The sequence below is a fragment of the Chanodichthys erythropterus genome, chromosome 8, assembly GCF_024489055.1.
Source record: "Chanodichthys erythropterus isolate Z2021 chromosome 8, ASM2448905v1, whole genome shotgun sequence".
Taxonomy (NCBI): Eukaryota; Metazoa; Chordata; class Actinopteri; order Cypriniformes; family Xenocyprididae; genus Chanodichthys; species Chanodichthys erythropterus.
The window spans coordinates 30,173,662-30,188,419 of NC_090228.1; the positions used below are offsets into that span (position 1 = coordinate 30,173,662).

A 14,758-nucleotide genomic window follows, 5' to 3' on the forward strand; every position below is an offset into this window, starting at 1 on the left:
GACGCTTGTTGATTCGCTCGTGTGTGTGTGTGGATCAGCACTCGCAGGGCTTCTTCGAGTCGTGCGCGGATGATGGCGACGACAGACTGACGGTGTGCGAGTTGGTCCGCAGCAGGACGTGTGCGGCCGCCTCGCTGTCGTCCTGCTTCACGCTCATGCCGTTCTGGAGCAGCAGCTGACGCGCCATCATGACGAAGGCCTCCTCCACGCTCCACGCGTCTCTGGCCGAGGTCTCCACCGCTGCTAGCATGCCCTTAGCCTCCGCTAGCTTACAGGCCTCCTCGAAGCGGACCTCGCGCTCGGCCTCCAGGTCACGCTTGTTACCTGAGGAAACAGAGGAAGCGTTTAGACGTGACCCGTTCGGTGACCTCCAGGGGTTTCACACAGGAGAACGGCGGTACCTATCAGCGCCGTGAGCACGTTGGCGGCTCCGTACTGCTGCAGCTCGTGGGTCCAGCGCTGCACCGAGTCGAAGGTGGCCCTGCGGCTGATGTCATAGGCGATCATGGCCCCGTGTGCGCTGCGGTAGTAGCTCTGCGTGATGGTGCGGAAGCGCTCCTGCCCGGCTGTGTCCCACACCTGCATCTGCACACACACACACAGATTCAGGACACGAGGGACGTTCACTGATCGCTACTGCTCCCCTGACAGAGTCATAGAAACCAAACACACCTGCTCACCACTGCTGCACTGTGACCTCACGAGAGCTCAACACTGACTGACTGACTGCATACTGAACACTACACTACAGCCTGCTAAACACATGACATACTGAACACTACACTACAGCCTGCTAAACACATGACATACTGAACACTACAGTACTGCACCTACTGAACACTGACATACTGAACACTAAATTACATACTGAACACCACTACAGTGCTGCCTACTGAACACTGTACATGATATACTGAACACTACATTACACAACTGCTTACTGAACACTGTGACATACTGAACACTACACTACAGTACTGCTTGCTGAAAACTTTACACTGTACACTATTATACACTGCATTCTTAATACTGAAAACTATGAACCCTGTATTGCCTCTGCACAGTGTACACTTAATACTGTCTACTACACATACTGCAGTGTACACTAAAAACTGCATTGCATACAGACGTGGACAAAATATTTGGTACACTCGATAAGTATGATCAAAGATAGCTGTAAAAATAAATATGCATTGTTTATCCTTTTGATCTTTAATTCATAAAATTATCAAAAATCTAACCTTTCATTGAAGAAAAAGAATTGAAAATGGGGGGGAAATAACATTATGAAATAAATGTTTTTCTTCAATACATGTTGGCCACAACTATTGGCACCCTTTTATTCCAAACTTTTTATTACCTCCTTTTGCCAAGATTACAGCTCTCTGAGTCTTCACCTATAATGCCTGATGAGTTTGGAGAACACATTTGTGTGTTGGTTTTGATGTTTGTTTTGGATCATTGTCCTGATGGAAGATCCAACCATGGCCCATTATTGGATTTCTAGCAGAAGTGGTCAGGTTTTGATTTTTTATCTGTTGGTATTTGGTAGAATCCATGATACCATGAATCTGAACAAGATGTCCAGGACCTCCAGCAGAAAAATAGGCCCACAACATTAAAGATCCAGCAGTATATTTAACCGTGGGCATGGGGTACTTTTTATCCATGGGTACTTTAATTTGGCCTTTGTGTTTCCTCATGTTTATATTCCTGTGGAACAGGAAGTCACGGCTGGACAACTTCATGTTCATGATCACCCTGGTGTGCTAAAAATTGTAAATATGACTGGGAATATACTTCAGAGATATTTTACTCATAAAAAATTCTAGGGGTGCCAATAATTGAGGCCAACGTGTTTTGGAGAAAAACATTTATTTCATAATGTCATTTTCCTCCACTTTCAATTCTTTTCCTTCAATGAAAGGTTAGATTTTTGCTAATTTTATGAATGAAAGATCAAAAAGATAAACAATGCAGATTTATTTTTACAGTCATCTTTGATCATATTTCCCAAGGGTGCCACTAATAATTTTGTCCACATCTGTATCTAATACACATACTGCCTAATGCTCAGTGTATGCTATAAACTGCATTACAGAACACTGTACACTACATTCTGCCACCTAAACACTGTACACTACCTATTGTACACTGCATAGTGTCTGCTGAACACTGTACAACACATGTATGCTGCCAACTGAACAGTGTATACTACACACTGCAGTGTACACAACATATTGCTTACTGAAAACTGTACACTGTATACTGCGATCTGCAGTGTACACTATATATTGTCTACTGCATAATGTATACTACATGCTGCTGAGCATACATAACATTAGTACAACATTAGTACACACTAGACACTGCTGAGTGTACACTACATTCTCCATACTCCATGCATAAGTGAAACATGCATTAAACCACAATCAAATGTCAAACAGCAGTAAGCTACACTGTCATCACATGACCTCATACTGCCAGTGGCATCCAATTATCATATTTCTCACATTTCTAATCCAATTCTGTGTTAAGACGTGAGTCTTATCAAATGATTCAAGAGATGTTAAACATCACGGTTGATATCACTTCCTGTTCATTCATTACACAGGAATTGGAAGGTCAAGAGCGTTGCATTGTGGGATACAGTGTCTTGTGCAGTGGGCTCTGTTGCATACTGCACATTTTGACAACTGTCACACAGGAAATTCACAGTAGTGTGCTGTTACAAACAGGCTTTAGCACACTTCTTTCTGCCAGCATTTTATGGTTTTTATTTATAAAATTATTAATATGTTTTATATGTATTTATTTTCATGTCTTAGAAAATAACTCTGTTTCCTGACAAACACATTTTAAATTGCTTATAGGTTTGATTTCAAATGGTTTGTTAATCTTTGCTCTTGAATTAATGTCATTATACTTCTGTTTTCGGAGAGACAAACACAAAGCATAGCATGTTTGTCAATGATGCAGGAAGCAGCGTGTTTATCTGCATAATCACTTCCTGTTGATGTGCGACACCAGTGGAATGAGAAGATAAACCTGCTCGACCGGTTCTGCTGGTTGAACCGGTTCAGTGTAACAGCGACACATGCAGCAGGAGAATCACACTAACCTCCGTACGCACACTTCATCTGACAAACATTGTATACATGCGCCTGATTGAGCTGCGGTGACCTCTGACCTTTACTCTCCTGCCCTCGATGTTGAGCGTGCGGACGGTGAAGTCGACCCCGATGGTGTTCTGCTGCCTCTCGGAGAACTGGCCCGTCTTGAAGCTCTGCACCAGGCAGGTCTTGCCCACGTTGGAGTCTCCAATGAGGATGATCTTGAAGAGGAAGTCGAAGGAGTCCTCCTGAGGATCCATGAGTCAGTTGAGCGCAGCGCAGGTTCCCATAGTTCAGAGAGAGAGAGAGGTTGAGCTCTCAGTCCAGCTGCCGTCTTGTGTGCCTTCAGTCTCGCTGCGCTCCAGCTCTCACTTTCCTTCCCAACCAGGTTCAACAGGTACGACCGCTACCTGCTCAGCTGCATTGTGGGTAATGTAGTGCAGCAGACAACAGCCAACCGCTGACTGAACTGCTCAATCATCTTCTACTATGATATATTTGGCAGTTTCCACGAATATGCTACAAAATAGAGTCATTTGGCAAATCAGAAAATATAAAAACTAAATATTATTTGAGCTATTTTATTTTCTAGTGAGGTTTGAAACTTGTTTAACCCTGCTATGAAACATTGACATTCCCTGAGTTGTGTGATTCTATCTATTTAGCAGGAAACACTGAATAAACATCACAATAAATCAGAAGAAAAAAAGAATCTTAAACTAGTTTGGGACCAATTGTTGAACTAAGCTGTGAGAAAATGGAATGTTTTTACTGTAGCAAAATATTTATTTATCTATTTATTATTGATTAATTTTAAAATCTCAGTGTCAAAATGATGATGCTATTGTTTGGTTTTAATTGTTGGAAACATTTGAGAACTAGTTAAGACAGCTTAGTTAACATACTAAACTAGATCCTTTTTCTGGTTAGTTTTTATGTTAAATAATAGTTTAGTTTTGTTTTCAATATTCCACATACAGTCAATGATAAACTCGCATTAGCTCCCAAAACGGCATCACTTTAATGATTGGAAAGCTAATATTATTTTATTTTTTTTAATTTTTTTTTCATTATTTTCATTGGATATAATGAGCATTAAACAACAAAAAAAGCTGTCAAAATGTGAATTATCAATTGCGTCCTCTTAGCAAAGCGGTAAGAAATAGATCATGGAGACCTTCTTTTTGTATTAGCTTTCTTTAGGGACATGAATCTAGTGTCATTCATAGAGAACAGTGTGCAATGTTCACAACCTTTCCCTACTGGTGGGATTGGGAGCTGCATGCCCGGAATAAACTTTCTTTTTATAAAAGTGTCACCCAGAAAATTGTCAGGACTACATTCATTATGTAACGCATGAGTTTTAACAAATAAAAGTCAGTAAAGCTTCATATCTTCGTGTTTGCATGTAGAATTATCTGGAACCCATCAGCGAGAGACTGGAGCTTCCTCTGTTCCACAACCCCTTACAATAGCATGAAATAAACACCACACAAGGGTCAAAAATATGTATTTACCCCTACAAACTTTCCCAGGTACTGCACTGAATCTGATGAAGGTAAATTACACTTTGTATACTTTTATGTAGTATAGTAAACATTTACAAAATACATTTGTTTACTACATGAACAAAATCATAATATTAACTTATACATGTAAACATAATTTCAATATCATGAATACATATATAAAATATAAGTATAAAATACAAATATACTCAACAAAAAATAATTAATAATAATAAATATAGCTGCGACCAGCAATCATTGGGGTTCAAGCACATTAAGGCCTGTAAGCACATAAAAAGGTATATTTTATTCAGCAGGCATGTAAACACTTAGATCATAGATGGGAAAGACCAATAGAGGCAATTTACCAAAGAAAAATGTTTTTTTTTTTTTTTACAGCGCCACCTATTGCCCAATCAGCACCAGTTTTTTTGGGGGTGTCCTCAGAGTGTGTCCATACATATGCGTGTCAAATTTGGAGAAAATATCTAATTTCGTTTTGAAGTTATATACACTTACAGCATAAAAAATGACCCATGAGCAACTTTGATTGGATATTTTTGCCACTTTTCCGATCAAAATGTTGACATTTGGGCATTATCATATAGTTAACAAAATCAGAGATATACGTTTTGTCCTTCTTGAGCCAAGAATTCCAATGGTATAAGGCACTTGAGTCTGCAACAGACGGTCTAGGAGTAATGAGCAGTTTCATATTTTCATTATTGTAGCGCCACCTATAGGCCAATTGGGGTAATACTCTGAGACCTACCATCTGGCCAAGTTTCAAGTCTCTAGCACTTCTGGTTTGGGCTGCACGATCAGATTTACAGTGGAATAATAATAATAAAAATCCTAACAATTACAATAGGGTTTCAGCACTACGAGCTTGAACCCCTAATAAATAAATAAATGTTCCTTTTTCAGGGTACTGTATTTTAAAGAGTTTTGTAAAATCCGAATCAGCATTACAGATCTTTATCAGAAAGGGTTTAATAAAGCAATAATCCTAACTGTTCTAAATTCACTGTAAACCACGGCTTCAAGGGGATTATTGCTTTTATAAAGAGTTCATTTTTTCAATTTTTTTTTTTATTTAGACTTAATCCTGTGTCAAATGTACTTTTTAGTTTTTACCATATTTAGTCAACCTTGTTATGATTTTCTTCTATGGTGACATTGTACTTACTCCAATAAGTACTGAATTATATTATTACTACATGTACATAGTATAGGGTTACGCTTAAGGTTTAGTTTAGTGTTACTCGTAATTATGAATTATTTACTGTTAATACTGTAGTAGTAATGTGTAACTTACATGTAACTTAATGTCAGCTTAAAATAAAGTGTTACATTCATTTTAGTCTTGTCTTTTTTTGTCAGTGATACTGCCTGTTGATTTTGTCACAGTTATTGTTTAATGACCTTGGTTTCGTCTTGTCTTAGTCATGGAAAAAAAGGTTGTTGACGAACATTTTACATCATACATTTTACGAACGAAATTAACACTACTTTTATAAAATGGTTAGTCCATAAAATATTTATTTTAGGTGTATGTTAGTAGAGTAATTTACAGCTGGCTTCTATGGTCAGATGAAACTAAAAAAGAGCTTTTTTGGCAGCAAACCCACCAGATGGGTTTGGTGCAAACAGGGATAAAAAGTGCCCCATGTGTACAGATAAATATACTGCTGGATCTTTAATGTTGTGGGCCTGTTTTTCTGCTGGAGGTCCTTCTTGTTCAGATACATGGCATCATGGATTATATCAAATACCAACAGATAATAAAAAAAAAAATCTAAACCTGACCACTTCTGCTAGAAATCCAATAATGGATCATGGTAGCTGTTTGGATCATCCATCAGGACAGTGATCCAAAACAAACGTCAAAGTCAAACAATGCAGATTTATTTTCACAGCATTCTCTGTTCATATTTGCCAAGGGTGACAATAATAATTCAGACCATGACTGTAACTGAATATGCTGTAGTCAATGTGTGCTTTTTCATGTGAGCTTTTTATCGATGCATTGTTTTTTGCATAGCAAATAAACCTGTAAATAATTTTGTCCAATAAATACCATAACCAAGTTTAGTTTTTATGTCTGAATTCGAAGGTAAGACGGAACTACAGACACACTGTGTCATTGTGAAAAAGGTCTATCACCTGTTCAGTTGGACGTGAATAAAGCCAACACACTTGATGTTGCTGTATGTTTGTTTTTGGGTTTTGAAAGACTGATATACCAATGAAAGCATCTGCCAGCTCTGAAACAGCCAACTGTCCGAGTTTATCATGAAAAGGAGCCGATGTATCCTGGTTTGGCTGCAGTTTTCTGCAAATGACCTACAAGATTGTGGTGGCATCTAGTGGCATATGGTGGAGCTGCCATTTGTCTGCATGTGAACAAATTGGCATGTATTATGTATGAAATAAGTTAGGAATGCTGATAAAAACATAATGACCATTTGAGAAAATCAACTGTGGTTTAAGTTTTCTGTCAAGTTGTGTGGAGTTTAACAGCACAAATCACAACTGTGACACAATTCACTTTGAATTGTTTTTAATTGACTGACAAATTTTCTCTGCTTTGCAGACATCTTGATAAACTTTTATCACTGCAGTAATCTCGACTTTCACAGTCATAACAGTCAGTTTAACATAATCAATGAAGGCATGAGATACATACATTACAAACAAAAACTCAGCAGATGGCAGCAGAACTCTGATTCTGTGACAACACTCTTAAAGCATTAAATGAAAGCACCAACTAACATTACCCTGACACAAATTATAATAGCCAACATTTTGTAATGTAATGAACAAAAAGTTGACAATACACAACTAAATGTAACAGAGTTGTACATATACATTGTGTGTCTCCACTTGCTGAATATAAATAATAAGAAGTTTAATAATCACACTGGAAGATCATTGGACAGAATAAGGGATAACAGGGCTTCCTATTGGCTGGCTGGTTCTTTGTACTCTATTGCACTTATCAGTTTGTGTGTGTAAGGCCAGTGGTAAGTCTGGTCATTGAAAGCTCTGTAATGAAATGTGTGATAGATTAGCGGCAACTATATAAATATATATATTTAATATTGAGAAAAGTATTGCATGTTGGAGAGTGAAAAATGTGTTTTATTGTAGCGCCAGCACGAGTCATCATATATGCTGGGATGGGCCAATATGAACTCACTGTTACTTCTGTTTTCTCAGGTACATGTTTTGATTTTGTAAAAATACATTATTTTTAACCATGGGTTATATATTTTGAATTTGTTCAACTCGATTGCACTTATCAGTTTGTGTGTGTAAGGCCAGTGCGCCAGCACGAGTCATCATATATCCTGGAATGGGCCAATATGAACTCACTGTTACGTCGGTTTTCTCAGTGTTTCCCCAGTAAATAAATTGATTGGGACACAATTTCTTGAAGTACAAGCTTTATTGAACAACACAACGCAAGGAGGAAAAAGAGACCAGTAACATAAACAAGACAAACATGAGGGTTTAAATACATGACAGTTACATGAGTTTAGAAGCTTTTGTCAAGAATGATTTATGTTCAGAATCGCTCACTCATTCACTAAATGATGTTTTATTAACAAAGCTTGGGAGGAGCACGTTCAAATGATGTAATCAGTATAATTAGAGGCCTATATATAGATAACTAATCACCTCGACAGGCTTTTCTGCATCCCTCCACCGCCTCGACTCCTCACTCTCGGTTAGTTCCTGTCCCAGCCAGGGATACGGGGACATACTCTGGGTTCAGGCCACATTCTGAGCTCGGACCCTCCTCCCGACAGCACGCCAAATACACAGACTCTTTTACTCCATCTAGTTATTTGTAACTCATGAATCTCTCTATATAGGCCCAGTGCATGAGAGTTGAGTGCACCATATCAACAATGAGTGAATGAAGTCAGCAAATTTGGATGCTGACTAATAGCCTATACATTCCCAGGTGAAAAAAAAAGTACATTTCTATAATATACTTAAAGTGCTCTATTTTCACGCACTAATTTTGTACTTAATGTACTAAAAATTCTTCTTTAGTACTTCTTAAGATAATCTTAACATTGTACTCAACTGTGCTATTTTGAGACACCATGAAATGTGAACTAAAATGTGCTTTTAATATACTATCTCTGTATTTAAAAATGTATTTAGATACCACTTATAGTACATTTGAACACATAGTGCACTACAAGTTGTAGCTAAATATATTTTTTAAATACAGAGATAGTATATTAAAAGCACATTTTAGTTCATATTTCATGGCGTCTCAAAATAGCACAGTTGAGTACAATGTTAAGATGATCTTAAGAAGTACTAAAGAAGAATTTTTAGTACATTGAGTACAAAATTAGTGCGTGAAAATAGAGCACTTTAAGTAAATTATAGAAGTGTACTTTTTTTTCACCTGGGTTGTCAAGTCAAGTCACCTTTATTTATGTAGTGCTTTTTACAATGCAGATTGTGTCAAAGCAGCTTTACAGTGATAACTTAAAATAATTTAAATACTTTGAAAATAAAACAGCAGCTCTAGAAGATAATGGTGTCATTGTCCAGCTTAAGTAAATTCAGTATTGATTCATTCCTTTGTAAAATCAATAGTTATTAATTTAGTTCATCTATATGTGGCAGCTCTCTCCAACACTTCAACAATAAACAAAAACACAAATTACATAAAAAGAAATTCACACAAAAATCTCAAACTCAAAATTATATCAAATTACAAACACAAATTTTACAACGAAAAGATCCTATCCTCACTGTTAAAGATGCAGTGACTGGCAACTGATTCAAATAATAAACAAAAAGAAAAACAACCACAAGGAAAGGCTTTAAACACAAAACCAATTTAGTGCCACACGAACAGTAATCAAAAGGGTATGAACTGCTATGAGCTAACAACACATACCTGAAATCAGCATCAACAAACAGAAAAGGAGAGGATCTGGACGTAACGCATCACAGGCTGCAACCAACTAGCTCTGAAATAGTAAGCACTCGTCGCTGATTGGTGATTATGAGTGTCAATCATCTCCACTTACCTCATTCACACAGTCACATAAGGCTTGTTCGACTTAATGCAGCGCCGCAAACACCGATCGTCGGCTGACTTGAAGCAGTGCATGCCAGTTAGAAATTTTGTCCGACTTGGGCTGCATTCCAGTTCGGTTTTAGACACTCACTCGCAAACTTCCCTAAACACTTCTCCTCGGGGGAATCCCTGCCGCCATTTTGAAGTTTATATGGACGGTCAAAATCGAGGGAGCGAGTCTACTTCATAGCTGCGTTCCATTCGACAGGGTCCCTACGCAGTGTTCACTGCTCCCTACTCCCTGAGCACGGTATATCAGTTGAAGTAGACTACTCTGACAATAATCGTTCATTTGGAACGCCCTGCAAACGTCATCAAAGAAAGTCAACAGTGTCGCGGAGCTTGATGACATCAATAAATAAATAGATATTTTAATTTACTTTCGAATTTAAAATCGACTCTTAACAGATTTGAAGCTGTAACTGTCATGCCATATGAAAATACATTCTCATTTGGTTAACTGTATAAATGTACTCTTAATCCATGGTCTCGTGCGCTTTCTTTTCCACGCGCAGCCGCATAAACACTCCACTTACGGTCGAATGGAACGCACCTCATATGTACACTTCAGGCAGCTCCATAACCCACAATGCAACACGATTGTGACGTCACCACATTTCGCGTTTAATTTACCCCACCACAAACAACTCTATGATATATTAATTATTTTCTAAACATTTAAAACACACATATATACATATAGAATGCTGTATTAAACAATTTTGTAAGGGAAAAAAAAATAAATAAATCAGCTCCATTGCGGATTCCAAGTGATCAAGGGCTTAGGACGTTCCAGTTCAGCCCATACAAAGGTTCCGCCAGAAGTGGGCACTCGTGCAACGTAAGCAATGACGTACATCCGAGTCAACGAGACCGAGTGAAGTTAGCGAGGGAAGGGCATTTAAAAACCGAACTGGAACGCAGCCCCAATACAGCGCTGACGCCACGTGACTGTGACGTGTGCCATCAAAGTACCGCGAGAGCGATTCGAGAGTAGCCGGAGAACTCAGCCAGCACAGCTTCTGAAGAGCGGCTGCACAGGTTCTGATGATGACACAACTGATCCACGATTGGCTGGATTCACTGATGACACCGATGACGTGCGTTTCAAGTTTATTGCGACGACTTCAGTTTCAGAAATTCTCATATGGACTTTTAAAACAGTTCAATGCGTTTTTATGTCGTCTTCATCTTATAAATCATATTTATTAAATATTGTTTTACTGTATTTACTTTATTGTTAATATAGAGTTTGTGTATGTTTATTTTGCATGACTTTCTTTTTTATACAGACCTTTTACAGTATTCAGCAGCATAACCTATTCAAATGAGCAACTAAACAACTAAAATGTTAATCTTAAAAACATACAATCTAATGTGGTCATAAATGTATGCTCCTATACAAATGATACATAATACATTATGTTCCTCCATTTGTTTGGTTTCTTCATATTCTCTAGTTTATTTTGCTGTGTTTATACTTCACCTGCATGTGGTTAGCAAACTGCTAACAACTTGCTGTAACTTCAACTTAACAACTTGACAACATTCTGTTCACTTTCAAATAGTTGGTCTAAATCACAATATAAATTGACAGAATTGTGCTTTTCTGTATATGAAAATCAATGGTGTTATGTTTAAAATGTTAAAAAGAGCTCAGCTGGAGGGTACTGTAAATCTTGTTGCTGAAACCTTCTTAAAAAACACATACCCACCAGGGAATTTTTTATAGGTTACTTTTATAATTTTGTATTAGCAGAAACACCTATGTCATACTGCTAAAGTATATATCCAATATGTTATCTTGTTTTGGAAGACACCCTTCCAAAACACCACTTATACACACATCTTAAACGCGTGTTAATATCATTAATACATAGAGTTACTTAATCACTAAATCATGAAAACAATGGAAGTCACTGATACAAATGTTGAGCCAAAACTGAAAGTGGACTTAAAATGGTAATTGCAATTGTTGCTAACTATAAGTAATAATGAATGGAACAGGTGTTGGCTATGGTCCCATGGTTCCTTAGGATATATAAAGAACCTGCATTACCCTGTGTAACACACAACAAAATGGACAACGTAACCATTAATGTGTTAGACAGCAAAGGCAATGTTGTCATGCTAACGGTTTCCAAGGACATCGCTGAAAGGATGCAAAATGGTAAGTAAGCCACATGACTGTGAAATAATTACAAGTCACCAATGATTTGTGCAAGTGTTTTATTTATCATTTATTCCCCCAGATCAAATGTTCCTTTCCTCTGTCATGGAGAAAGTATCAGCTGTTGAAACAAAAGGTACACATTTACTTAATGAACAAGAATATACAGGAAATAATTCTTGAGTGACACTGACCACATCTACAATCTTCTCTCCAAACAGCTCTCCTCAGTGGCCCAGCTTGTGCTGCAAAGCTTCTCCAACCTCCTATTCCATGTCCCACTACCTCCACTAGGTCGCCGGCACCCCTAAACCTCAGTTTTGTGAAACCACCATTCACCAGCCAGTGCCCCATTACTACCACTAGGCCCCCTGTACCACCTCCACCATCCACCAGCCAGTGTCCCATTACTACCACTAGGCCCCCTGTACCACCTCCACCATCCAGTGCCCCATTACTACCACTAGGCCCCCTGTACCACCTCCACCATCCACCAGCCAGTGTCCCATTACTACCACTAGGCCCCCTGTACCACCTCCACCATCCACCAGCCAGTGTCCCATTACTACCACTAGGCCCCCTGTACCACCTCCACCATCCAGTGCCCCATTACTACCACTAGGCCCCCTGTACCACCTCCACCATCCACCAGCCAGTGCCCCATTACTACCACTAGGCCCCCTGTACCACCTCCACCATCCACCAGCCAGTGCCCCATTACTACCACTAGGCCCCTGTACCACCTCCACCATCCACCAGCCAGTGTCCCATTACTACCACTAGGCCCCCTGTACCACCTCCACCATCCACCAGCCAGTGCCTCATTACAACCACTAGGCCCCCTGTACCACCTCCACCATCCACCAGCCAGTGTCCCATTACTACCACTAGGCCCCCTGTACCACCTCCACCATCCACCAGCCAGTGTCCCATTACTACCACTAGGCCCCCTGTACCACCTCCACCATCCACCAGCCAGTGTCCCATTACTACCACTAGGCCCCCTGTACCACCTCCACCATCCAGTGCCCCATTACTACCACTAGGCCCCCTGTACCACCTCCACCATCCACCAGCCAGTGCCCCATTACTACCACTAGGCCCCTGTACCACCTCCACCATCCACCAGCCAGTGTCCCATTACTACCACTAGGCCCCCTGTACCACCTCCACCATCCACCAGCCAGTGCCTCATTACAACCACTAGGCCCCTGTACCACCTCCACCATCCACCAGCCAGTGTCCCATTACTACCACTAGGCCCCCTGTACCACCTCCACCATCCACCAGCTAGTGCCCCATTACTACCACTAGGCCCCCTGTACCACCTCCACCATCCACCAGCCAGTGTCCCATTACTACCACTAGGCCCCTGTACCACCTCCACCATCCACCAGCCAGTGTCCCATTACTACCACTAGGCCCCCTGTACCACCTCCACCATCCACCAGCCAGTGTCCTATTACTACCACTAGGCCCCCTGTACCACCTCCACCATCCACCAGCCAGTACCCCATTACTACCACTAGGCCCCCTGTACCACCTCCACCATCCACCAGCCAGTGTCCCATTACTACCACTAGGCCCCTGTACCACCTCCACCATCCACCAGCCAGTGTCCCATTACTACCACTAGGCCCCTGTACCACCTCCACCATCCACCAGCCAGTGTCCCATTACTACCACTAGGCCCCATGTACCACCTCCACCAACCACCAGCCAGTGTCCCATTACTACCACTAGGCCCCTGTACCACCTCCACCATCCACCAGCCAGTGTCCCATTACTACCACTAGGCCCCTGTACCACCTCCACCATCCACCAGCCAGTGTCCCATTACTACCACTAGGCCCCCTGTACCACCTCCACCATCCACCAGCCAGTACCCCATTACTACCACTAGGCCCCCTGTACCACCTCCACCATCCACCAGCCAGTACCCCATTACTACCACTAGGCCCCCTGTACCACCTCCACCATCCACCAGCCAGTGTCCCATTACTACCACTAGGCCCCATGTACCACCTCCACCATCCACCAGCCAGTGTCCCATTACTACCACTAGGCCCCCTGTACCACCTCCACCATCCACCAGCCAGTGTCCCATTACTACCACTAGGCCCCTGTACCACCTCCACCATCCACCAGCCAGTGTCCCATTACTACCACTAGGCCCCTGTACCACCTCCACCATCCACCAGCCAGTGTCCCATTACTACCACTAGGCCCCCTGTACCACCTCCACCATCCAGTGTGTGGAAACCCTTCAGCATCCATTCAACCTCCATCCCCTTCCTTCCAGTCAGACAGGCATGAATCTCAAGGTATTGCATCAAATACTGTAAGGAAGATAAATTGCAATATTGTTGTTAAATTACATAATTTTCTCTCCTTATCCCCTCCATTTTACAGAAATAACACATACAATGACACTATTTCTACTGGACCTTACAAAAACTCATCAGCACCTTTATTTTCTGAACAAAATGGCATTCTATAAAAAAATACAAAACTTATTCTCACTAAAGGGCTACAACTTTCAAGTCAGAAAATTCGAAAAAAAAAAAAAAACTAGCAAACATGTTAACTACTTATAAGAGAGTGAAAGACAGGCGCTGTGCCCCTGGGGAAGGGAAGATCACCTGGGAGCACTATACAGTAAGTTGAAGACTGCTTTACTTTGTTTCTGAAATAACATTTTCATGTGTTACAAGACTGAAACATTGGTCATTTTCATTTTACATCCACCCCCACCAGCTAATGGATGAGTTATTTGGGTCATCGGGGATCGGTACTGCACAACCTGGCACCATTCACTCCACACCTCTGGGTTTGGAAGAGACCTCTTCCA

The 14,758-nt window shown here is 40.7% G+C and overlaps 1 protein-coding gene across 1 annotated transcript; it reads right to left on the minus strand.

The window, feature by feature from the left end:
* Positions 1-19: 19 nt before the first annotated feature.
* LOC137024711 (ras-related protein Rab-19-like) lies at positions 20-3,862 on the minus strand. The gene is made up of 3 exons (XM_067392544.1): positions 3,191-3,862; positions 402-585; positions 20-324 (listed from the first exon to the last, which is right to left on the minus strand). Exons 1-3 carry the CDS (start codon positions 3,371-3,373, stop codon positions 35-37), a joined length of 657 nt encoding a protein of 218 aa, XP_067248645.1. The 5' UTR covers positions 3,374-3,862; the 3' UTR covers positions 20-34.
* Between the last annotated feature and the right edge of the window lie 10,896 nt (positions 3,863-14,758).

Bases quoted from the DNA above. Each gene is read 5' to 3' on its own strand.
- LOC137024711 (XM_067392544.1), bottom strand. From the start codon at position 3,373: ATGGATCCTCAGGAGGACTCCTTCGACTTCCTCTTCAAGATCATCCTC. The intron at 586-3,190 runs GTCAGAGGTCAC...GTGTGTGTGCAG, and splicing joins TCGAGGGCAGGAGAGTAAAG to ATGCAGGTGTGGGACACAGC. The intron at 325-401 runs GTACCGCCGTTC...CTGTTTCCTCAG, and splicing joins CGTGCTCACGGCGCTGATAG to GTAACAAGCGTGACCTGGAG.